The sequence below is a fragment of the Ochlerotatus camptorhynchus genome, unplaced genomic scaffold, assembly GCF_037179485.1.
Source record: "Ochlerotatus camptorhynchus isolate MF236.1 unplaced genomic scaffold, CSIRO-AGI_Acam_v1.1 ptg000342l, whole genome shotgun sequence".
In the NCBI taxonomy this organism is placed as follows: Eukaryota; Metazoa; Arthropoda; class Insecta; order Diptera; family Culicidae; genus Ochlerotatus; species Ochlerotatus camptorhynchus.
In genome coordinates this window covers 608744-636094 of record NW_027040830.1, presented here as the reverse complement: position 1 = coordinate 636094, position 27351 = coordinate 608744, and the positions used below count along the sequence as shown (strand labels likewise).

The 27351-nt window shown below is 35.8% G+C and overlaps 1 protein-coding gene across 13 annotated transcripts in view; it reads left to right on the top strand.

The window, feature by feature from the left end:
- The window catches only part of Rim (Rab3 interacting molecule), a 164909-nt gene that overhangs the window by 8962 nt on the left and 128596 nt on the right, over positions 1-27351 (top strand). For all 13 annotated transcript variants that reach the window (XR_010518325.1, XR_010518328.1, XR_010518329.1 and 10 more), the window contains exons 2-3: positions 4656-5565; positions 21528-22328. Coding sequence is in view for 1 of the 13 variants with exons in the window: in XM_065231116.1 (XP_065087188.1) it covers positions 22219-22328 (110 nt within the window). In the remaining 12 variants the exon portion in view is untranslated. The remainder of the gene's footprint in view (positions 1-4655; positions 5566-21527; positions 22329-27351) is intronic.

Genomic DNA, 27351 nt, shown 5'->3' with positions numbered 1-27351 from the left:
CATGAGAGGTGGCTGTGCGGAAATTCACATTCACCACAAAAATGGTCAATTCCTGAAACTTTCAGGAATTGACATTTTTTGTGGTGAATGTGAATTTCCGTACAGCCCCCTCTCATAGGGGTTTCCAGGCTGAAAGTAGAACTAGAGATCTTCGATTTTTTTTTATAAATTGCATACAATCATAAGCATGGAGTAAATATTCCATCACCATATTGATTCTGTTACCGGGTGGCTAGGAAACGGTCCATTGGATATCCGGAATTACCGGGAAAATGGTCAAAACTGCATACAATCATGAGTGTATAGAAAATATGCCATCATATCGATTCCGTTGCCAGGTGGTCAAAAAAACGGCCCTCTGGGTATCCGGAATTGCCAGTAAAATTATCACTCTGGATATCTGGAATGACCGAAAAAATGGTCAATTACTGAAAGTGTACAATGAGATCCATGGATTTAGAGTTCACAAATGACTTCCACGTAGGCTATATATGCACGTCCACTTCGAATTTTCAAATACACAAATCTCGGCAATCGGTGCCCCATTTCACCTGAAACTGCTACTTCATGTATGCTGCAGTGCAGCAAACGTGACGTAACAATTTGAATGTTGCACGTGTCGTAAAAGCTGAAATTTGTGCACTTGAAGTTTCGAAGTGGTTCTGAGAATAAGGATTTCACAGTGATTCACCTTAAGGTGATGACAGATAGATAAGGTCATGAAAGTATAGAATTCATAGTTCCGTTAGAGTACGGTAGTCCTCTGTTCGGGACCAAGCACTACTGCGACCAGTAAATTGATCTATTGTAGTATATCCCGTGTCCTTAGTTTAGTGCATGTCGTATTACTCCATCACTATTGAGAAATTATGAAGTATTCGATTTTTTTACAGTTGCCACTCTTGCATTTATCGCAAGGATCCGACTCTAATTGAAAGGTCCCGCTATTTATACCCTTCGGAATGTTGAAACACCCTCCAAAAGCGCACCCCTTTGTCAGTCAAAATTGGATTCCTTAGCAACAAAATTAAGGTATGACACCGATAATGACCATTAGACCTGTTCATTTTAAACGAAATGTTCGGAATGTAACGAGTCAACCGTGATTACTGTTCGTCATGTTAATTTGAACTTTTGTGCAAATTTTCAGCAAAATCGGTGTTGATTTAGAGGTGCTTCTAGTTAATTTTATGTTTTCAAGGTAATTTACGGCTTATAATATTTGTATCTCGAGACTGAAACAACGAAAGCTGCTGTAACAACTTTCATAGCAAAGCTTAATGTGTTATCTACCAACTTTGTGGTCAAAGGTTGACTATTCGAAGTGATTTTATTGAAGTTTGACTTATCATGCTCGAAGATATCTTAAAATGTGAAGAATTTTAAAGTATTTGTTCTACGAATTTTCCACCCATATGATATAAAAATGTGTAGTGTACGGCATAATGTTCCTCATATTGTTCTAGAAGTTTCGTTCCAACATAGTTTTCGTGTATATTTCATAGATTGAGAGATAAAAATCAGAAAAGAGGCCGTTTAGCTAAAATTCACAAGACAACAGAACCAATAAAAGTCAATTAGATTGACAGAACATAGTTGCATTGCTTTTCAATGACGACCGATGACTGTTTCATTGATATATGATTTTTTCATAAATATGAATCCTCAGTAGACGTGTTTTTTTTATCAAAGGCAAGTGTCACTCGAGCCATTCAAAATGTTCGTTATTTTATAAATTGCTGTTATGGTTCGAGTGACACTTGCCTTTGATAAAAAAACACGTCTACTGTCTACGTCGCGTTTGCTACCCAATTTTGGAACATGAGAGTCGCAATTTTGTCAGTTATCTTACCCATTCTTCGCTCTTCACTCTTCGCGAAGAGGCGATCAGAAAATCGCTCATTGTGACTCTGTCAAAGCTAAATTTGCAGGTTTTATGCGTCAAACACAAACTTTACAATCTTTTCTTGTTACTTATACATACGTATACAAATATCATCATAATATCTTATGATCCTATAATTCCATACAACATTGTTTAAGTCAAAATGTATGGAAGGCACCCTGAAATCTGATTAGTAACACGATAGTTTAGTTCAAAAGCTGCAAAACAAAGTCTATAAGAACGCCTAATATGAATATTTACATCCAAGTAAGAGTAGAGTAACCAAAAATTGGGTCTGATTCGACTCAAAAGTGCAAAAAGTAGGGCTACACAGTGAGTGAGTAAAATTTCCTCGGTCGTCCAAGAAAAAAATCTTGAATATGAGGAAAGCCAAGAAACATATCATGTAAGAGAAACATATTTAGTACACTCCTAAACTGAAAAGTGAAAAAAAAAAATTTAACTACTCACTGCGTAGCTCCGTGAGCGTCTGACAGAATTGGAAGCAAGAAACAGTGGCAGATTTTTTACAATATCTCTACGATCTGTGACTATTCAACAAATGATATGAAAAGTTAAATAGAAGTCATTTTTCAATCAGGAACATTCAATTTTTGGTACAAACACGTTCGAAAAAGAGAAGTATAGTTCAAGTTGTGCCTAGCATGACGGAAATTTGATCTTCTTCTTCTTCTTCTTCTTCTTCTTCTTCTTCTTCTTCTTCTTCTTCTTCTTCTTTGAATTTCAAGCTTATTAATTATCGAATATTTGCTTATTGCGTGCTCTCAACTTAGTGCTATAGATGCATTTTCACAGTTATTAATTGAGAGCTTTAGATGCCTGTACCATTTTTAGTATAATTGTGTGGCAAGTTCAATCATATTCTATGCCCAGGGAAGTTGATAAATTTTCCTTATCAAACCATTTCAACTTATTACAATTAAAATGTCACATGCAGAATTTGAGTTCAAATAAAATTTTTTTTGTCACTTCCTGGGCAGTACCTGTTCCGGTACCATTTCCAAATTTGATAAATTTGGTTAAAATGGTTCTTAGTCTAGAAACAAATTGAAGGAAACCTTATGTGGCCCGTTTCAATACTTTTCAGAATTTTGTTCAGGTTGTGTTAGGAGCCACCGCATTGTGAAATGGCTGAAAGTATCTCTAACAAATATACAAAAATATTACCAAAGTAGATTGCTGCGCTAAAAATAATTCCTCGGATTTTTTTCGCTTCGCCCACCAAAGACAAAAGTTTACCATTTGTAATATTCTGTTTACTTTCACAATAAAATAATCTATCGACGTAGGGTAGAGAACTACTTCGGCCTAATCGCCCATTTTGGGCCTATCGAGCAGAAAACTTCAAATAAATCCATGATTTCAGAGTTAACAAGTCAATTATGCGTTTGGTACGATACTTTAGTTAATAAGCTACCGAACGAAGTCAATGCGAACGTGTGGTATGAAGGTTTGCACCCATTATTCCCAAAAACAAAAGAAACGCTCCAAACGAATCAATTTTTATCTTCATCCGATAGGCCGAAGTAAATTCAACGGCGTTTCAATTGCGTTTCAATGCGTTAAGCCGAGTTTAAAATCTGTAGGCCGAGTTTGGCGTCAAGAAGCAGTGTTGGACTTATGACAGTATATCAACGATTGGTTTCTCGTTTTCAAATCTTACGGTTTGTACGTAAAGGTAAATAAATTTGGAAGCCATCAGTAATAATAACATTTCGTTTGGTGCTAAACTGAACTATATTAAGAAAGACTAAGTGCTGGTTATGCTTAATAGGCCGTAAATGGGGTAGTTAACCCTACTAGCGGTGCTAGAGCTTTAGCGTGGAAGCAACCCCGGCGTAGTGGTTAGCATCCATACCTCTCACGCCAAAGTCAAGAGTTCAAATCTCACCCCCTGACAAGTCACGAATGACCCAAGAGCGTTAAAGTGACTAAAAAATAGAGCTTTAGAAATTTGTTTAGCCGGAGCGAATAAACAATCTGAGGGATTATTTTTTAGCGCTGAAGCGCTACTTTGTTGTACAATGTGCAATATTATTGTATAAATTTCATTTGCGTTACTCTATAAATTTTCTCTCAGGTTTAAGCATTTGCATATTCTAGACAATCAATGAACCCGAAACAAAGTGTCATTAACCATTTAGTTTTCACAACAACAAAATTATTAATTATTACAGTAACTATGGTTGGTAATAGAAATAATCGAATTGTATGCTTAATTTTTATCGAAGATTTTAAATTTTCTTGTTTTTGTTTTTTTTATTATTCCAATCACCCCAATAAGTGACGGCATCAACAAATTGAACGTTGCACATTCAATAAAGTGTCCCCATCATTCTCGCAAATCATTTGCCCACTGTTCTCACCTGGCCAGCACCGTTAGTCCTACGTTGACGAAGTGCCGGAGACCTTTGCTGGTGTTGGTTACCCGAGGTTAGCCTGGCCGGAGTGTTTCATTAATATCGGCGTGTGATAACGATAGTTAATTATTTGACATTAATGATTGCTCCTCTTCGGTCGCCTGTCGTCTGTTGAGCCATAATATGCTCCCGCTCTTCTGCTGGGGGACTCGTTTCGCTCAAAAACTCGCACGAACCCACGTAGCTATGGAAAGCCTATGCATGAGTGTGTGTCCTCTCCCTAAATGGGTGGCTGTGGCATAGATACCCAACAGCAGAAGCATATCCAGCAACAGCAGCTTACTAGGGACTCATCTAATATACTTTTCACTACTTCTATCTCTTTTCAGCATGATTTTCGCTCAGATTATGTAGCATTCTTCCGATGAGGGAGGGCGAAAATCACAAAAAGGATCATACATCTACGGACTGCCAAAGAGTAATCGTGCTCGTAAAAAGTGAAACAGAGTGAAAATATACCTAGCACAAGGATATTTTCCGTCAATATGGAAGACACCCAGAATAGCATTCGTGGATGACTGAGTTGCATTGCAAATGTAGCTGCAGTTTAGGATGAAATAATGAAATTTTCCTCAGTTTCTTGGGCGGCTGATCATAGGACAATGTGGAGAAGTTTGGTGAACTCGCACTTGGATGCGCGCTGATGATGGAATCGTCTCGGAATGGAGACGTGTGGTAGTGTTGCGTGGTGGGCTGTGTGTGAGTGTCAGTTGGTCGGTGGAGAAGAGAAAAGCTTTTGTGTGCAACCCGTGAAAATTTTCTCGGTTTTTCACCAACATACTTGACGCGAAGTTGAAAAGTGTCTCTAGATAAGTGTCTTTTGCAGTGGAAATTTTCTGAAATGTGTGCAGGATTTGCGAAAATGTGAAATTTCTCCACGCAAGGCTTGGAATATCGGTGGAAAATACAGCATTCGGCTACAGGAAAATGCAAGAAGTTGGCATGAAAAATCGAGGGCCTATCTTTACTCATTGTAGCATTAAAAGATGGAGAGTGAAACAAGGAGTGTATATGCAAAAGCATTTTATTACAAAAAGTGATTAAAATCATGACGATTCAAACCAAACAGTTACCAAAAATCGAGAGATTCATATGTAATTTGAGTGGATACCGTCTGGAAAAATTGTTTTTCGACAATGGAAACTAGCCAGTGCAATCGCTTTGGAGTGACGTTATGAGCGAAAATCCAGCTGTGCAATGGAACTGATATCGAAGCTGTATCCACCGTAGGGCACAATGGTAAATGATTTTAAATGATACAAAGATGTCATTGGGACATTTAGTTCCGAATTGGATTGTATTTTTTCGTTTGATTGGGTCCAGAGGAATAGAAGGAAAATTCAATATCACAAGTGAAGGCTGCTACTTCGCCTCGGAGAGAGAGAAACTTTGGAAGAAAGTGACTATACAACTGCTTGAAGTAAGGAGGGGAAGCAAGAGAAATGGTGGGAAACTCAAGTGAAAAATCAATATGTTGAAAATGAAAGATAATTATTACTTCTATCGTTATCTTTGACCTGGAAACTGATGCTGGGATTTTTTTTTTCCGTTTGCGATCGAAAGGCATTTCAAGAAATATTCAGTTGCAGAATCGCAAAGAACACGCAATAACCAGCGTTGCTGATGCTGATTCTACCAGTAACAGCTGTGACCTCTTTTATTGTCTGTATAACAACTCTGCTCCTCCCGCTGCTATGTAGGTTAAACTGGAGATAGTATAGGGGATATCATTTGTTCAAACCCGACGCTCATGTTATTTATTGTTTTAACGCTAACGATATTTCATTGAATATATGGTAATTTTTTGACAAAGATTTGCAACCAAGTTTATTGCAAAAAAATAAACACATTGTTAGCGCTAGATTCGAAATGAACTTAAGCGACAATTCATTTAAATTTGATAACATTTTGCCTAAATTCTCTTAAGCATTATTTAGTTGTTTTTATTCGCAGAATACATGAAAACTATGAAAAATTACATTAAAAATTGATTTTAGAAATTGATAAAATAATCTAGAGATGTCACTAATCCGGGCAAAATGCATCCATGCTGGGGTAAAATGCACTACAATAACCCCCATGACGCACCATAACTATGAGGCAAAATGCACCTAAACAATTGGGCAAATGCACTACAAGAATGGGGAAATATGACTCTCCTTGCAGTCTTAGAAATTATCATCACCAATTGTGGCAGGAGAACGTCTTCGTTTTTGGCTGCCTCCAGTTCCGATCGTAGTTGTTCAAAGGTCCATGACCGCTAAATAGACTTCATAATGTTGCGGACAGGAATAGCACGTATATAAAGCTTGTTTACTAAATGATCATTTTGCCCCGAGGAGTACTTCTTGTCTTGAATGCATAAAGAAAATGTTTTTGATCATAAATTTTTTTTCTTATATATACCGGTATTTTATCAGAAAAATTTAGCTCTAATCTCAATCAATTTCTTAATGTCTTTCTCCGACGCTTAATAATGTTTGAATCGCTAAAAAATCTTAACAATTTGGATGGCAAAATTACACTATATCCAATGCAAACTGGTTTTTGTTTTGATTTACATTATCTGATGACATAGACCTGATACGGTATCCAAAACAAACATAGATTTAGCTTGTAGGGTAGCTACTTAGTTGTAAAGATGTATTATAGGCTTTAAACGAAGGCAGTGCATCTTGCCCCAAAGGTGCATGTTACCCCAGGTACCCCTATCAGTGGTGAGATTTGTCATTGTCATTGACAGACTTTCGCGCGATATTGACAAAATTGTTCGTCACATAGTCACTGACAGACTTGATCCTCAAAAAAACCTTCGTCAAAATCTCATTCATTTTTTCGTCAATGACAAAGATTCACCTGGTAACAAAAAGTGTAATTTAGTACATTCTGTATCACATTATTGTTATCCAAGTAGCTCAGGACGTAGATACTTGTTCACTAAAATGGATCCATCGAATTGTTTTGCTCAAGTCATTTAATTTTGTTACAAATTTAGCTAATAAACAAATCTGCACATGTTCATCACTGACACCATTGTCATTGACAATTGACATGGTTTGCCTTGACTATGACTGTTAGCTAAAATGAGTGACCAAAGCAGAATTGTCAATATCACCGTGTACTGTCGAGATTTTGCAGCACTGACCCCTATACATGTCAGTTGGAAAACCGCCTTTTGATCCGAGGCCCGGAGGGCTAAGTGACTCTGCTCGACGAGATCAGAAAATTTCTGTATGTGTGTGTTACACAATTTTAGGCGACGGTTTTCTACGTTGGACCGAATTGGACGCTACAACCACCAAATGAAAGATATTAGGGTCCCATAGATATTTATTGATTATTTATGGAATCGTTCAACTCTGGTTCAGGAGATATGCTCCGGTGAATATAGGTCATGAGCAGCGTTGCCAGGTCATTTTCAGAAAAATCAGGACCAAGTAAAATATAAAATCTGGAAAAATCTGGAATGCTCTTAAAAGACCTGTTTTTAACATAATGCTATTAAAATCAAATTGATGTACCAATCTTCCGTAAAAATCGGTCAGTATAATCATCTGGAATTTATTGAAAGTACCAGAATGTTTATCAATTACATGTTTAAATAAATTATATCAAGCAAATAACTTGTTAGCATCAAAAATTTAGGAAAAGTATTGGCACAATGTGCCCAAAAAGTTTACATATCCATTACACAGAATTTCAAAAAATGAGTTAAATTTTGGGTTAAATGCTGCAGAAAATATGTTTGGACTGTAACTTTTTTAAAAAGTATGAGAAGCAAAGAATCAAGCAACTTTTATGAGATGATTTTTTTTTTAAATAATAGTCTATTTGATGCAGTACCAGAATATGTTTGAAAGATTTTATTAGTTCTGAACTATTCTGAGGTTGATCAGACTTACAATTTAACTTTTTACAGGATATCTTCGTCATTTTTTTCAGAGTTCCCTTTGAATCATCCTAGAATTCCATCATACTTCTTTTCTGGATTCTCCTAAAATAATCTTGATAATCTCCAAACTTTTTCAGCAGCATTCTAGGGGTTCTCAGGAAAACTCTCTTGGTACGCATTATCTCATGTAATTTCTTAGATATCATTCTACAATTCCACAATTCCCTCAAACTGGTAATAATTCCCAACAATTCGCATTATTTTGTCTCAATTTTCTCGATGAAATTCGCTTAGAATATTGATAAAAATTTCACTCTTCAGAATGACCGTCACACTCTTACTTAAAATTTAGTTAAAATGAATCTCCCTAGAAACCTTGGACAGAATTCCATTGAAATTATTTTCTCGATTCGCATCAGCATATGTACTCATTGCATTCCTCCCAGATTTCCTTACAAATTCTCCAAGCAATTCCTTGAATTTGCCATCAACGTTCCTTAAGTATCATCATAAGAATTTTCTATGACTTCTCTTCCGAATTATATTTAATTTCTTCGCAAAATTGCCAAACAATTGTCATCAGAGCTATGGAACTCTACTCAGAATAAACTTGTAATCCTCTTATGATTTCAGAAGGATTTCACTTCACGCTATACTTAAAATTATGAAATTCTAGGGCAATTCAGAATTCTAAAGTAATTCAGACTGCTAACTCAATATTAACAGGTACTTAAAAAAATGCCTTTTAAATTCTTAAATTAAATCCTAAAAAATCTCAAGAACATACTTCAAAATCCTGGTAGTTGTCTAGATTCAAAAGCCTTGCTAATTTTCTAAAGCTCAATGTATTGTTTTCAATCCCGAACAGTTTTCGATTTCTCTAAATTGCAAAATTATGAAAATTTCCGCTTATTGAACTTTTGATTTTCTAATCCAGGATTCCAAAAAAATAAATTATAGCCAAAATCAAACCAAAAAAAATCCAGACCCCATATTTTAAAAAATATGAAGGGTTTTTTCAGCCAATAATCTTTAGGAAATATCTCAATTTTCATGATTCTGCAACCCATTAACATGCAAACATGTTGTAACAATTCCATGTGCGATGTTGCAATAATTGTCAACGTTGATGACCTTTAATAATTAAAGTAGTAAGTTTAACTTTTTTACTAGAGGGTAAAACAATTTCTTAAAAAAAATCTGGGAAAATCTGGAACATATTTTAAAAATCTGGAAATATACGTGGTCTGTCTGTGTATCTGTCAAGACGACTGAAAATCTGGAAAATCCAGAAAAATCTGGAATACTGGCAACGCTGGTCATGAGTTATACCAAGTGTTCAGCATCACACTGGACGCATCTGGACATGTTCCGGTTTCCCCAGGGAATATATTCATTCCTTCGTTTAACGTCGGTCTCTGTTCCGCAATCTAGTGCCAATCACCGACGGACATCGATTGCCATCGATTGACAGCAGACGAATGTGCAGGAAGGCAGAGCTTCCACACCTGCGTAGGACATTGCACCCATTCAAACACACATGGGCCGGGACCAACGGCTTTACTTCCCTTCCGAAGGAAGACGTGACCAGAGATTTTTATGCTTCAGAAAAATCCCACCGACCTCGGCTGGGATTGAAGCCAGACCCATTGGGGTGAGAAAGCAGTCACGCTTACCAATACACCACCGGTGCCGGCGCAGGGCAGATATGATATGAAAGAAGGGTCAGCTCTCTCGATTAATTCAGCTTTTTGTTATCATTATAATCCCATCAACAGTTTTGGTTCATTCGTGACTTGTCCGGGGAACACTGGTGTGAGAGTTACCTGTACAGGAGAAAATACTTTATGAATATGTACCTGATTTTTGTGCCTGATACCTAAATTGCATGCAAAATACTTTGTAAATAAAAAAAATATAAATTTTTGATACCAAGAGAACAGCTGGGTGGTATTGTTTTGGAAAGGACTGTTCATTAATGAAAGAAGACACCTGTTTCTCAAAGGAAAATATTAATTTTTGAACAAATTCATAAGTTTACTAGCTTCCCTTCTTCCCTACCCAAAAAATTAGCATGGCACAAAAGTACTCGCTTGATTTCAAATGGCCTTCGCTCAATTTAAACTTCAAATATGCATACTGACTCTGTCCTCTTCATAACTTTCTGTAGCCTTATTAAGTCCCATGTTGACATTATTAAAGCACTTCCTTCAACGTTGACATATTGATAATTTTTATCTAAATGTACAATACAAAAGTTTGTTGGTAAATGATTGGACATTGCGTACCATTGGTACTTTGCGTACCTGCAGGTATACAATAGAGCCCATTTAGTGGACCTTAACCTCTTGTCCAGTAACTCCTATCCTTACCTCCTCGCTGTGCCGGTTTTGCTTACAAGACGAGTAACCATAGGAACTATTTTAAATATGTGTGATTGCCTTAACAATAATTATCATTTTGCTTTAAATCTTAATTTAAAAATCGAGATGGAAGTAAATGGGATTGAAACAAATATCGTTGTGCTTAGAAAACAAAGCTCTTTCAGATGCTCAGATTTTTCAAAATTAATGAGCCCAATTGTATAATAGTCGCTGTAATTCGTGGAAATTTCATAGACATTGACTGGTAATAAATGTTGGTAGAAACCCCTCAGGGAAAAAATAATAATAGATATTTTCGGTATGTACTACCGCTACTCAGTGTTTCAATTCCAAAGTAAAATATCATTCATAGCCAAGACATTCACCTATTTTGTCGCAGACATGAATTTTATATCGTGATGGGATCCTAAAACATTAACAATACACACACTAAGATTATTTTACAGAAGTCAGTATTTTTACTTGGTTTTTTAGTTGCCAAACAAGTCGGTAAACATTCAAATGACTGTTATCCGTAACGAATTAATGAAATCGACACATTTTATTTTCTATCATTAAATGGGGTTAACAGAGCTAAGTCTGCTCTGAATAAATTTTCTTACAATGCCTTTACCTATTATCGTTTGCGGTGTTTCAGTGCATCTGTTGGCAAACATTTAGCACTCAGTTCGCTCTCAGCTGCCAGCAGTCTATTACGCTTTCCACAATTTATATAGATTAGACGTTCGTTAACTGACAGACTTTTCACTAAAAGTCCACTAACTGATAAAAGTTTTCTTTAAAGGACATTTATCTGTAAAATTTGACATTTTAAAAATGTCAAGATGAACCAAATGAACACGGGAATAAATCATTTTAAATGCATTTGATACATTTGCTGATTTGACACATCTTTTGCATTTCAGTTTGCGAGTGCCGTTTGATAATGAAAAGTAAACATATTCCATTTAGCGGCCGTCTAGTGTACTTGCTACAAGTTATTGTTTCGGTGCGCTATGTTCATGCCTGCAGTGAAATAAAGAATACGATCAAAATCAGCTTCCCAAATGGAAGTGTGAAACCCACCATGGGTGAATTTGCCAATTTCGTTAAAGCACTGGATTTGGATCCGGTTCAGATGGTAGCAATTTACAGGACTGTAAATCAGAAAGTACTTCTTATAAAGTTCAAGCGAGAAGAATCTATGCTGCACACGTTGACGTTTAGCCCGAAAAATTTAATTTTCATTAGATGAATGCACATTGGTCCAGGATTGGAAATTAGCAACACAATAGTACTAGTGTTTTTGTCTAAAGTTTTATACAACTTGGTGTCTTGGCAAAAAAAAAATCATTGTTTTCTTCTATTTATATTCAAAACTTACTTTCTTTTTTTTATAAAAGAGACACATGATTAGAGAAGTTATAGCTGAGATGATTTCAAGCTGCTTTGTACATGAACCATTTTTATATTCCTTGGAGTTCTCATTTTAGATCATTTTTCTGAATGGCTGTTTCTGAAAAATTGTATTTATTAACTTTAACATACTTCAAATCTAACTATTTAAAACTTCCTTTTGAATGTAGCCTTCATATGATTTTTAGAGGTGCACATTTTTGTCGTATGAAGTTAATTTATATCTATTAGCAATTACGAGCACGTACCACCACTTTACTATGATCAAGTATAAAAATTGAGCAAGAGAGAGCTCTTGCGTTATGTTTAAGACGTTTCGTTTCTTCGGAGAAATTTATGTTTGCATATTATATGTCCCTTCTTTGGCCATTTTTTAAGAGGTTTTTTAAATCAATTGATCAATTGATATTCAAAAACTTACATTCATATTTAAAGAAAAAAAAAGACACATGATATAAAGCTACGTTGAAGTTCTTCTTGAAGTTTGGGACCTCCCTTAGCTCAGTCGGTAAAGGCACAGCTACAAAGCAAGACCATGCTGGAGGTGGCTGGGTTCGATTTCCGGTCCGGTCTAGGAATTTTTTGGGTTGGAACATTTCTCGACCTCTCTGGGCATAGAATATGATTGTACTTGCCACACAATTATACTAATGCAAAAATGGTATAGGCATCGAAAGCTCTCAATTAATAACTGTGGAAGTGCATCTAGAACACTAAGTTGAGAGCACGCAATAAGCTATTATGCCATACGCAATAAGCTTGAAATGCGAGGAAGAAGAAGAATGAAGTTCTTCTAAGTATCATTTTTCTATCTCTCAACGTCCTAATTTTAGAGCATTTAAAAAAAATTACTAGAGATGTTTCTTTTTTGATTTTTTACTAAGTATTTTCAATTGTTTTATAATTTTGAAATACTGTCAGACGAGGCTTCATTTGAAACTTGTTTGGTGTAAGCGAACTTTAACATGTCCCTATAAAATAAATGAAGTAGATAACAATAGGATGTGGTATACATCCAATAGGGATACCTTTATGGTGTGTAATAAAAAGCATATGAATGGCTAAGAATGATTGTAATAAATGTTTGCCACATAGCCATCAAACCGCAGTGAGAAATGTAAACAGAAGGGCTACTATGGACTCGTGATAAATTTTCATATGTTTAGCCTATTAAATGAACAAATTCAATCGACACCATAAGCTCCATCCAAAACCATACAACCAGTTCAAAACCCATAGTAACACTACTGGAAAATCATGAATTTTTGGTACAGTGGAGATTCAATAAGGAGAAACATCAACTCTGTTTTCTTTACATGGCCATAAAAATTCGCATGGAATATCCTACAATATCCGGTATTACGAATGTTCATCGACTTCCTAGAGGGCTGCTGAATGTTTTCTAAAGTTTCAACAACGATTTTGTGTCACATTTTTGAGAAGGTACACTTTTTATAAAATTCGTTGATAAAGTTTTCCGCATAAGCATAATTCTGAGATACGCTTAGTGATATTTGCTGACAATTTTATATGATCGAGTATACCGCAGTCTCAGTAGCTAGTTGTCATTCCCTAAAAAGTGATTCAACATTTAGCCCCTTAAACTTTTTTGAAATTTTGACCTTTCGTCGATGGAGTTTTTGTCCATTTCCACCTTTTGTCTTTCTCAATTGTGTCCATTTCGGCCTTTGGTCCTATTCGATCATTTACCTATTCGACTTTTTGACCGTTCGACCTTTTGTCCATTTTGACCTAATTTTCGCTCTTTCATGATTTGCCTTTGAGATGATCTTTAGCTCGATGTCGTAATTTTGCAGCACTGGGTAAGACCGTAATGCACCGAAATCCGGACACTTAGTCCATAAATTCAAACACTTTTAAAAGTTAATTATCAAAGCCTACCATGTTCAAAACAGTGCGTAAAATCAGAATCATCAGATATGTTCATTATTTTGCAAATTAGACGTGCTAATAAATTAAAAATAAAATTTCCGGATTAACGGACTGTCCGGCATTCGGTGCATTACGATACGTAATTTTAAACTGCTTGAATGATGTGATCTATTCCAAGGGCATCTCGAGAATAATTTGTAGACTTTTATATGGAGAATTCCGTGTGAACTTTCTGACGAATGTAGAGTAGAGCCTCAAGTTAATTTTGTAAAAAAATCTCTAGAATTCGGTGGTTAACTGCATGAGAATTAGGGTAGGTGTTCCAGTAATAGTGGTGTACCTATAGTTGCAGTATAAAGGTTGTGCCGGAATAATTAGGAGGACCCGGATATTATTATTGTTCATCGGCAGCTCTCCTAAAATAAAGCATATTTGCATATTTCAAACTTAAAATATTCCAAAAAGTGACGGAAAATAATTAATTTTCCTTAAGATTTTCACTCCCTTGCACCTATAGTTGCGGTGGTGTTCCTATAATAGTGGAACCCAGAAGAAACTAACGCATTCCACTACCCAAGTAACACATAAAACATCTTTTTGAAAAATATTTAGAACGGCTTGTTATATAAATGTATTATAAGTGATGCAGAAAACATCCCACGTTATATATGAGGTTTATAGATGTTTTTTTTCATACTTCCTAGATTCAACATTTTCCAAAATAGTTTTCTTTTGCTTTTATCTTTAAATGTTATTTAAACGTGCATCTTACTGTTTTAATACCACTATAAAACTTGTCGTATACAAAATCAATCTTAGTTGAATTTATAAAGTTCTTGAAGAGATTCTGAACTTTCCAGATTGACGTAAACATTGACGGCGCCATTGAGCCGGACTGTCTCTTCACGCAGTGATTGACAGTTTCTTATGAGGTATTCGAAGGTTTGTTATAAAGAAAGTTGAAAACACTTGTTTATTACATCTCATAAATTAATATAACTGAAAATGTGCAGGTTGTCTTATAAGGAGTTGAAAATACTTTAAAATAACACTCTGGCAATTAGATGTACGCTTTGCTGCTAACAAAACATCTTTATTACGGATTGAAAGCGTGTTGAACGAGAATATAATTTTCATGCCATTGGCAAGAACATGATAGATACTTATAACAAACCTCTCATCAAGCGGAGTTGGTCTAGTTAGGAAGTAGTAAGTCTACCACCCCAAGGACCAGTGATCGAATCCCATGCTTAAGTTCTTTTTTGATGTTTTTTTTTGCCGCCGGTTTTTATGATGTTTCCAAAACATGTTATAAGACCAGTATTTAGTTGTATAAGCTCCGCGACTTGCGCTTTTTAGGTTATATAAATGTATTTAATGACGTATATTACAGTATTATTAATTCTTTACGTAAGTCATTAAAATGTATTTTCAACTTCTTTATGACAAGCCGTGTTGCTTGGGTATTATTGGAACGAAAGTTAGCAACTGCCACAACTACTGGAACAGTGTTCCTATTAATGGAGGACGAGTTTTCTAAAATTGTATGTAATTTTATTATAACGTAATATTTTCTATGAAAATAGAGGTTTAAAGCTGTTGATTTTATGATAAATTGTCTTAGTACCTTCACTACTGGCTCGCTCACCCTATAACACCCTACAAGGAAAAATAAGCAAATTTGAATGTGAATTATTGAATGAACTCCTAGAATAATAATAAAAAAAAATCAAAGAGAATCTTATGACGAAATCCACTAATTTTTAGGTGTGTTCTGCAGATAATTTATTGACTGATATTTAGAAATTAGGGGTCACCCAAAGAGAATCTTAAATTTATTTTAGGAGAATTCTGAAATGAACGCTGTTAAATGGAATGATTCGAATGGAAATTCTTAAGAACATTCCAAGAATATTTTATAAAGAGTTCTTAACGAATTTCCAGCGATAAATTTTAAAGACCAATCGCAGGAACAAATTTAATATCTAGGACAAATATAGCTAACTTTGCAATGCCTCATTTAACTCGTTGATCTCTTCGAATATATCGAATTCAGTTTTATACATAATTTAAATTTACATCTTACCACCGGGAAAAATTCAAAAATTCAAACCCTGAAAGTCTTGTTAGATGTCTTTGATGCAATTATTGCTTTGATGTCAACCCTGTCTGAAGTTGATATTTCATAAACAGGTTTACTAAAATCAACAAATTTTCTTAGATTTTAAATGCATGTCCTAAATCACTAGAATTTTGTTTTACGAAATACTAATAGATCAAATTAACATACTTTTATCAATTACTTACAAAAGAAAAAAGAAAAATATAATAGTACAATTTCAAGTTGTAACTTAAATATTTTAAGTACAATGGAAAAAAATTGTGTTCTAGAATGATTTTTTTTTTGTTTTTTCCGACTTTGTTAAAGAATTACAAATTTTCGTTATACATAAATTGATATAAATTATGCAAAAATGATGTCACGTTTGAGCTTAGTCCCCCTCCTCCGTATGTCACAAATTTTTACGTTTCTTCTAACTCCTTCCCCTATTTAATTTATGGATGGTCCTTAATATGCCAACCATCAGAAGGACTATAGGAATGAGTGATTATTTTATTTTTTTTACTATAGACTCTTGGCCCATTCGTATCTTATCCGGGATTGAGAATTGAACTCTTGACCTTTGGCATGAAGGTATCTTCGGGGCCGGGCCCTGCAATTAGTGATGAATAGTGCTCCAAGATATTTTTTTGTTTTCATCGAATAGTACAAAGCCACTAGACTTCAATTAAGCAGTTTTTGGTCAGTTTAAGTTTTTTTTTTAACCAGGCGAAAATGGTCGATGAAGGTGGAACAAATAATTGTCAATAAAATTCATTTATTATATTGGACAAAGGTATCTTTCTTATTGCTCAACCGTTTTAATATCGGTTAAAACAAATATTTGAACAATGATTTAAACTTGAAAAGCAGATTAAAAAAAATCGAACAAAATAAAGTATAGTTAAAAAAAAGCCAAATTTCCTATAAAAGTCAAATTTCCTAGAAAAAGTTTTCTCAGTTGAATGTAACACCTAGATACGCCGGCTTAATGCTGGATATATATTGATATCCCACGAGATATGCAAGACTTTAAATGGACTTACTTTATTATTTTTTTGAAACGATTTTTTTTCACGACCAACTTTTGGTGTGAACATTCATAATACAAAACTTCTTTAAGAACATCCATTTTATTCGATTATTTTGGAATCATAATCCGAATTATTTTGGACATATCATCAGAATTCGGTTTCCTTGGAAATGTTCTAGCGATTCGTTTAAAACTCAGTTAAGAATTTCCTTTGAGCGTTTTCTTAATAAGGATTTTATCGAAGACAACATATCAAGAAGACTGACAACTCTACCATTTTCTCGTACGACCGCTATGATACAGGTACAAGCACGTCATCTGCCGCTAAAAGGTAAATACTTCGAACGAATATTTAAATTTGATAAAAAAAAATGCAATTGTGAAGCTTGTTTGGAAGATACCTTGAGTTAGTAGTTTTCTGGCAAATGTCGGGAGTTCGTGAGCATTCCTGAAATTGCTGAAATATGATAGCATTTGATGATTGTTCATTAAATCTTGATCGCTTGTAATACTCATAAATATTTTAGGTGGACAAAAAGGCGAACTAAAAGGAGGGACGCCTAAGTTTTTTCACATTTATATCACTGTGAAGCAACTGTAAACTCTAGAGGGAATTTACATCTGTAACTGTAACCAGTTTGATTTTGTTTGCTAACCTGGTTAAAATGTCATATTTAATTATCTTAAAGATTAATCGTCCAGCTCAAACCTTTGTAGGGGTAAGAGGTGCGACTATCATCATCATCACCATCATCATCATCATTTGATAGCAAATATTACATCCTCAGAAAAAAAAAGATTTGTGTATTTGCTAATTTTTCTATGCGTTGGGGGCTGTTCAATAACTACGTAGACAGTTTTTGGACCCCCCTCCCCATGCGTAGACAATCGTCTATACATATTTTTTTAAAATTTGTATGGGCCGTGGATAATTGTCAACTCCCCCTCCCCCCTAATCGGTCTACGTAGTTTATGAACAGCCTCTTGCTTCTACGTTCGTTCAAGTGCAGCGCTACTGTATCTGTCGCTTGGATTCTGGCAAAGTTGCCAGTCTTCTTGATATGATGTCTTCGATTTTATTCAACATCCGGAAATATTTTTGTTGAACCTATTTCTCCAAGTTGAAAATTCTCCAAGTTGAAATTTCTCCAAGTTGAAATTTCTGCAAGTTGAAATTTCTCCAAGTTGAAATTTCTCCAAGTTACAAGTTTTGAATTTTTAACTCTAAAATCTTTTCAAGTCTTAAATTCTGAACTAAACCAAAAAAAAAATAGAATTCTTATCGTTTTAATAGGTTCCAGGTTCCCTACACATTTTTCGAAGCCTGTGATCTTCAAAAAAATTTCACGGTTCTGAAATGTTTTAATCTTTACTCTCCAATATTCGGTCTAATAAACAATGAAGCCGAACCAAAGCAACATTGCAAGTTTTATTAAAGCTTTATAGCATTTTACTAGTTTACATCATGGTCTACAGAACCCTCATAAAACCAGAAATTTTACTTGGGAATAACGATCGATCTTGCGGCTTTCGCAAAAATTTAATGATTTTGCACCTAAAACAAATTTTGAAGGACTTGGGAAATTTGGACTAGAAAATTAAACATGCATCAAGATTCTTGAACAAACAAAAAAATTATAGATCTGGATTTTGTTTTGTCATTCACGGTAACCGCAAAATACCCAATAATGGCTATACAAGACTCAATATAAGCGTTTTCGAGGGAAACTGGGACTATCCAATAAACGAGTAAAAAGTTTACCATTCATAAGAATTTGTTACTCATAAATCAATACTTACTACTCATTTTTGTAGCTGTAGTTACTCATAAATGGTTAAAATTTTACTCATTTAAAGGGTAGGCCCAGTTTCCCTCGAAAATGCTTTCTTTGTAGTCATTATTGGGTTACTAAAGAGCCTGAATTTATAAAGAGACGACATGTAAAAATTGGAACAACCGATTATCTGTCAAAGTCATAAGAAAAGACATTCCAATCGAGCAGAAGACCTGTCAAATGGATAAGATGTCGCCTCTTTATAAATTTACGCTCTTTAGGGGCTACCATGCAGAATAAGACGGGAAAGTTAGCCAAAAGGCTGCGTGCCTATGCAAATGAAATAGTTTTCAGTTATAGCCGGTTGAACTCCAGACGAATCTAAAACCGCATTACCGTACAAACTGGTGACAACACTCTGATGAGACAACGAAACCCCATCTCCAAGCTCCTCCCTTGACAATGTTCTCCTCTAACCTCGAGTAAGCCGCGAGTATTCGGCCCAACTCCTACTAGGTATAGAATTATGTGAACTTTGTTACTAACAATGAACAATGAATTATCGGCTACTTAAAGCTAACGTTTATATTGCACTTCTAGCGTTCAGAATCATAAGGGTCTACGGCCTACGACGACCGATTCTTTTTATAGATTTATTATTCGCAGTGAACCAATTTTCCAAAATTGTTCCTGTACAGTGTACTCAAGAGGTATATAACCCAAGCAGCAACACTTCCATCACAATAAGTTGCTCTAACTTGATTGTGACTGGAATAAGTTGCACACAAGTAACCACAATTATTCAGCGACAAATGTGTAAAAATAACATCAAACACACCAAAAAATGTTAATCTAACCGAGTTATTAACAAAAGAGAAAATCGATGAACAGAATCGATCATCGCAGTTATGTCCTTAGAATTTTGATCGTTATATTTGTTTTTGATTTACTAAAGTTTGCTTTAAATTATCTTAATCTTGTAATTTGTTTGTTGAAAATTGATAACGTGCCAAAATCATAATTGCGTGTTGCCCGGATAATTTTACAACTCCATAATTCATATTCAACATTTACGACTAAGAAGGATTGGCCTATAATCGTTTTCAGTATATTGCTGCAAGATTACAAATTTGAATTTGTCACACATCTTGAAATATTAATTTTTTGTGGCTTCTTATGAATAGGAAAAAACATACAAATCCTCCGGTTATTTACAGTGTTTCAATTACACATATCAGGCACATCATGCCAATAGACCGATCTCGTCTCCTGTCTGTCTTTCTCTAGGAACTGGCACATTTGGCGCATGCGCTGGCTGGCAAACCGTTCCTACTCTTCATCCCAATCGTGCATCTCCCATCCAGCAGTGTTGACAATAACAGGCTATCTGAAGTGAGGAGCAAAGAAAAATTGAGTTCCCGAGAGAGATCCTTGCACAAAACTGTGCTGTGTGCTCATATCGTAGGAGACACACAGCATGAGAGAAAAATGAAAAATGAGCACATTGTCAAAAGTGATTTCTTCTTTCTGACATAGTGGAGTGAAAGCCAACAGCCAGCGTTGCCAGGTTGCCAGATTTATCTGGCATAGCCAGAGAAATTTAAGCTCTGCCAGACAGATTTTTTGAGAAATCTGGCAGCTTCCTATGTTAATTTGCTGTGCCAGATTTTTGCCAGACATTTTTTTCGGGTTTTGCCAGATTTTTTCAAAATAAGCCTGGCATCTCTGCCAACAGCTTGCAAGTGGAGAACAACGAGGCAAAATGATAAGATCTTCTGCACTGGCTGCCGCTGCCGTCTTGAAGTTCATTCTACTGCTACCAGATTGAAAGAGCGCATGAAAGCGGTGATTTTTCTCCTTTCCATCCCGTCCATCACATAACGTGTTCAGTGTCGAAACTTCCTTTGTCGTTTCAAACCATAGAAGACGATCGTTGCGTTCATTGTTGTGCGATGCATGTAGCGGACAACTACATAATGTGCATTCAATGGCGGCTATGTATGTACATACCTATATTAGGAGACATGGGCTGTCTTTACTCATTTCCGTAATGAATGACATATTTTTATAAATGGGATTTTAATTGCATGTTTAAATGCGATCAACACGTTCTCATTTGATGGATAGACTACTCCAACTTTTTTTTTCAAATTCATGCAAATTAGAGAGTAAACTACAGCTGCTAACGCGAAATCATTTCACATAACGATTTGTTGAAACGGAGCCGGTGGTGTAGTGGTAAGCGTGTTTACCTCTCACCCCAGCAGGCCTGGGTTCAATCCCAGTCGGCGCCGCCGGGATGTTCTGAGGCATAACATCTCTGATCACGCCTTCCTTCGGATGGGAAGTAAAGCCGTTGGTCCCCGGTTCATGAGTTGATGGGTCGATAGGTAGGGTCCAGGTGTGGGAGCTGCCTTCCTGGCACGTCGGTAGCATTGGTGCTCAGCACGGAAAACAAGATCGACGGAAAAAACAAACCAAAGGAAAAAAAAAAAAAAAAACGATTTGTTGAATGAAACATATGAAGAGGATGTAATAAATCCAACCTTACATTGGATGCGTGCTAGTTATTAAACTTTTTAATGTATCTTCTACGATATTTCATTTGTTACGTTACCGACTAGATTTAATACATTATTATTCACAATATTTAACAAAATTTCCATTTAAATCGTTAAACAGCAGCTTAGTTCAGTGGTTTAATATTCTTGCTTTCCGTCCATTTCAGGCCACCATGCCATTTGTACGACCGAGGAGCTGCACCGTCGAGTTGTACCAGCGAAATTTGTAAGCCTGTTCATTCGTAACGAAGAACTAATTCACCCTGAATGTGTCCACTAGCGGAAAAAGTGAAAATGTTTACCAAAAGCAACCGCGACATTCGTTTCTCAAGTGTAGCCAATGGTGAAGACAATGACAACAACTGCAGCGAGTATCAGTTCTCAAAATGTGAAACTAAACTGAAAAAATACAAAGTGACAAATTCCGATGCATATCCATCGGGCGAATGTGTGATTAATGACGAGAGTAATCTAGTGAACAATAGCAACAATAGTGCACATAGTCACGGATACTTTCTATAACGATTGCTATTTTAAGAAAGCATAGGCGTAGTCGTGTTTTAGTGAGTTGTATATAGTGTGAAGAAGGGAAAAATCTGATTTGTGTAGGAAACCGCAAACATCTGCGAAAGAATAACGAAATAGCATTTAAGTCATACTTACTAATAGTGCTTCGTTTTTGGTTTTGCAAGATAGTGCAGTGAAAACGGCGCATTAAGTAACAACTAACGACAACAACTTGAACGCTACCGCAGATTCTGCAGATATAAATAGCTTAACTATATTTACTGATAAGATAACCAAGCTTCGAAATACGTAGAACATCGTATTTCCTTACAACACTAGGATATTACCAAAATGGCCGATATGCCTGATTTATCCCATCTGACACAGGAGGAACGTGCAATCATTGAAAATGTTATGCTACGTCAACGACAGGAGGAAGAGCGGGAGAATGAGATCATGCGGTAAGTTGCCCGTTTTGGTAAAAAGTATAATTAAAAAATAATTGGTATTAAACCACCTATGGTCATATTTGATACACGATTAATGTAGGGCTTTCAAACTTCAAATTAACCGTGTATCAGCCTTATATTGCTGAAAGGGCAATAAGCGGGGCTTGTTGGTTACTTGGGAGCTGTTAATTTACAGCCTACTAAGAGTCAGTTTTACCACAAGCGAAGTGACAGATGACTAACTGGCGAAATTATCAAAAAATGTGGTTCGCTGTAATAAAATTTTCTTAAAAGCTGTGCGATCAGCCACCAGATGGGCTAGTATTTTTGCTAAGTTTATCGAGGATTTAAAGCATTCTACAAGGCTCGGAGTATTAGTACAAGACACTGAAGAAGTCTGCACATTGTAGACGAAATACGCGTATCTGTCAAGGATAAGCAAATAAGGTAGTGGAATTAAATGGAAATTACTAATTCTTCTGTCTCTCATTCTAAATTATGCATGTTAAACCCCCTCTCCCCACTTAACAACAACCTCTCCCCCTAAGAACAACCTGAAAAAGACATGATCACTTTTTTCCGGGAAATAAATTTTAAGCAACTCCACAATTATTAGTAAAACCAAAGTTTTTCCGCTAATTTTTTCCCGCACCAAAATTTCAAATTTGAGAAAAAAAATTGCTTGAAAGGCATGTTTGATGATTTATGTTGGTGAATTACACACAACTGACTGTAAAACATATCTGGTACCTCTATATATGCAATTAGATTAACATCCAAAGTCTATCCTTTTTTTTCATATTCTGCACAAAAGATACGTTCTGCCCCGCCCCATTCATAATAATAAGTATAATAGTCATAAATGCATGACAAACATCAATTTTTCGTGGTTCTACGTCATATTGCGATCGTGTCTAGGACACAACCCTTTAATTTTTTTTTTATGACAAGAAATCGAAAATTCTAGACCTTGGAAAATTTTTCATAATAAATTATGACTAAAATTAGTACTCAAAATGGTTACTTGATTGGGGTTAGACAAAATGTTCCAAAATTGAATTTGAATTGATGGATGGATTGATATTTTACATTGGAATAGCAGGTTCTACAGACTGTTTCTTTTTGTGAATACGTTTTTTTACTTCATATTTGTAAAATATATACTAATTATATGCCCCCCCCCCCATTGCCTAATTATACTTTGCCCCTACTGAGAATTATGGAGGGAGGGGTGCATAAGTGCCGTCCACCCTAACTTGGCACCTATGTACACAAATGGAATTGTATGATTCAGAAACCAAAAGCTAGCTTCTTTCAGCAGCAAAAAATGTCTTCAACAGACCGAAGCTATAGCCTGTTGAACTGTGGTCGTTATTATACCCAGGTCTACACTAATCACTGTAAAAAAATTAGCTGCTACTTTTTGCTATATTTTGAGTAATTGACATTTTTATGCATCACTTTTTTGAGACATTTATGTTAATAACTTTATAATAAAGCATGATATATAAAGTAATGGGTATTTATTGCAAGAGTCAAACCATTTTGATAATTATCAGAGTATAAAACTTCTACATTTGACATATATAGATGAAAAAAAGGAAAAAACGCAATTTTAGGGGTTAGTTTTCCTAATTGCCCGATATCTTGCTTAATATGAGTCATAGAGTTTCAATAGCTTCGACCACATTTCTCAACACTTCAAATTACATAACTTTGCAGTGAAAACCATTCGGCTAGGATATTCCGTTCAAAAGATAGACTCTAGTGCCACCTATGTGGCGTAAAAATGAACTAATATGAAACTTTCACAAGATGGCGCTTTTAGTATTGAGCAACTTTGTACAACATTGTATTGCTGTAGAAAGCAAATCAACGGCGCTAGAGGTTTTGGCCACACGAATGGCTTCGCTGCCCCACCGTGCGCCAGTTAATTATCAACCTACGATGCAGGGGAATTCTTCCTATACATCGTGTCAGCCGTGCACATGTAGACATGCGTGTTTTCGGCACCAACTGACGCACTCACCTGAGGTAGAATATGACAATACACCTGAGCCCGAGGATCAAGGACATAACTTGAGGGATTTCGGACAGTATGCAGCAACTTCACCCCCTGACTTTACGTCGTGCTGTAAGTGACCATGTCGCTAGTTCATCAAGCAACTCTTTTTTTATGTGAAACTACAGTCTATTGCCAAAATTTTTACAATATGCGTTGTGGGTATAGAATAAACGGAATTCAAAATAAAATAAGCGGCTGCACATATGATGATATAATAATTGGAACAGAAACTAGTTGGCCTGAAAGTATTAATAGCGAAGAGGTCTTTGGTAGTAAATCCAGTGTGTTTCGATGAGACCGCAATTTATCATTATCAGGTAAAACATCAGGTGGTGGTGTGCTTATTGCTGTGAATGTACATTTCAAGCTGAACAAATTGCTAGTGAAAGACAAAAAGAATTTGAAGATGTGTGGGTTAACATTTTAATAAACGGTGAAGAACATCTTTTCGCTTCTGTCTCCTTTTCCAGAAAACCTGCTAACGAAAAAAATTTCACTACTGCAGAACTGAAAATTCAAAGAGAAGATCCAAGAACCAAAATTCATATTTATGAAGATTTTTACCAGAATATTCGAGCGACAAGAGAAAAGGGCCAATCATTGTTGATCGATTCTCTTCATCGATTTTCTCTTTCGCAAATAATCCGACTGCAAATGAATTTCCCATTCAGTATGTTGTTTCAGGCGCAAGCAAACATCATCTTCTGATGAACTGTGCTGTGAGCTTAGCGAGAAATTCGTTTATTTTGCCGTGGTAAACCAAAGAGAAAGTCGATAAAGAGAATTGATCAACGAAGATAGGCCCTTTTCAAATGTTAAGCGAGAATACTGCTAATTGTATACAGGATAGTGATAATGATTCTCTGCAGTTACCAATTAGAGGTGAAAACGATACTTTGCAATTCATCTTTGATAAAAGCAGCCACTTAGGACTTCATCAAATTAACCATGTCCATAACCAGTTCAATTCCTATTTAGATTTTATGTTTACTAATTGTACATAAGATTTTTGTATTGTAGAAGCAGCAGGTCCATTATGGAAGAATGAAAAATTTCATACGGCTATTGCATACTCAGTGTTCACAGACTCACATAGGTCACGCCCAAGCGTTGTTGATTTTGAATTAGTTTATGATTTTAAAAATGCAATTCTTCCTGAATTTCACAGCAGACTGAATAACATAAATTGTCAAAAAAAAATTAAAAGATGAAAACGACATGGACAAGGCTGTTGACATATTTACAACTAACTTGTACAATATCATTGAAGCATTCGTTCCTAAAAGACTAAAGAGAATAGAGAACAGCACCACTATACCTTTCTGGTATACACAAGAAATCAGAAATATTAAAAGCAGGAAGCAAAAAGCACACAAGTCGTATGAAAAGTTTAAAACTTCACAAAATTTAGAAAAATACGTTGATATTTGCAGAGCACGCAGATCATGCAGAAATATCGTCAGCATATGAGAATTACAATTCAAGAGTATAGAACAATATAAAACCTGATCCCAAAACGTTCTTTAACTACGCGAACGAAAAAATGAAGTCATGTACATTCCCATCGCGCATGCAGTTTGAAGAGTTTGATAGCACTGATAGTGAGGATATTTGGAGCCAATTTGCTCGCTTTTTCCAAAACATATATAAGAAATCCAGTAATGTTCTCTATTTGAACTATTTTTCTTATCTACCTAAAGGGGAAAAACAGCGGCGCCGGTGGTAAGCATGATTACCTCTCACCTGGCCTGGGTTCAATCCCAGTCGGCGCCGCCGGGATATTCTGAGGCATAACATCTCTGATCACGCCTTCCTTCGGAAGGGAAGTAAAGCCGTTGGTCCCCGGTTCATGAGTTGATGGGTCGATAGGTAGGGTCCAGGTGTGGGAGCTGCCTCCCTGGCGTCGGTGGAATTGGTGCTCAGCACGGAAAACAAGATCAACGGAAAACAAATCAAAGGAAAAAAAAATAAAAGGGGAAAATGACGTATCAGTTAATAATATCATTGTTCAAGAAGTTTTTATGACTCTTGAAGGTATCGATGCCGGCAAGGGAGCTGGTCCTGATGAAATACCTCCATTTTTATTGAAAGAATCAGCAACCAGTTTTGTTAAACCATTGTTTTGGATTTACAATTTATCTCTCAAAACAGGTGATTTTCCAAAAAATTTAAAGAAATCATTTTTAGTCCCACTATTCAAATCTGGCAAACGGTCAGATATTAAAAAGTATAGAGGTATTGCAATTATGTCATGCATTCCTAGGTCTTATCTGGTATACCTTATGGATGTGAAATTTCGAAAATTTGCTACTAAACCTTCGGGGTCCCACAGTCAATAAAATCCAGGGACTCCATGAATGGTTCAAGCGGTTCTGATGGGACTTCTAAACTTTCATTCTCTAAATCCGCTGTTGGGTATTTTAGAGATGAACTAGCCTAAGGCTAAAAATCTCTTTAATAAAGAATTATAAAAAAAAAAAAACGCTGTTGGGTATTTTGATCACTGCGACAAGTACTTAGATCTATTGCGATATACTCCCCGTTTTAATATTGCTTTATCAGCATGTCATAACACCAAGCACTTAGTAGGTTGATTAAGGTGGGACTAATCTATTTGCAGGTCGAATACACTCAATCATATTTTTACACTATTTCCCCCCTCTATTTTTGATCGTGTTATCTCCAATTGAAAAAAAAAAAAAAATGTTTCAAAAAATCACAAAAAAAAAATCAACAAGAATTATGATGGTATTCAAAAGGCTTTGCCCATGCTGCATGAGGGCAAAATCATATTGATTAAAATCGCGTAAAAATAGAATTTAGTTTATAGGGGTCTACGCTGTTGACGCTCTGGTGCTGTATGATTTGAGTTTTTGGTTCAGTGACCTATTATGAATCAAAGGGGAAAATAACAGATTACAATTATGCGCCGAATACCGGGCAGTTCGTTTATCCGGGTATTTCATTTAA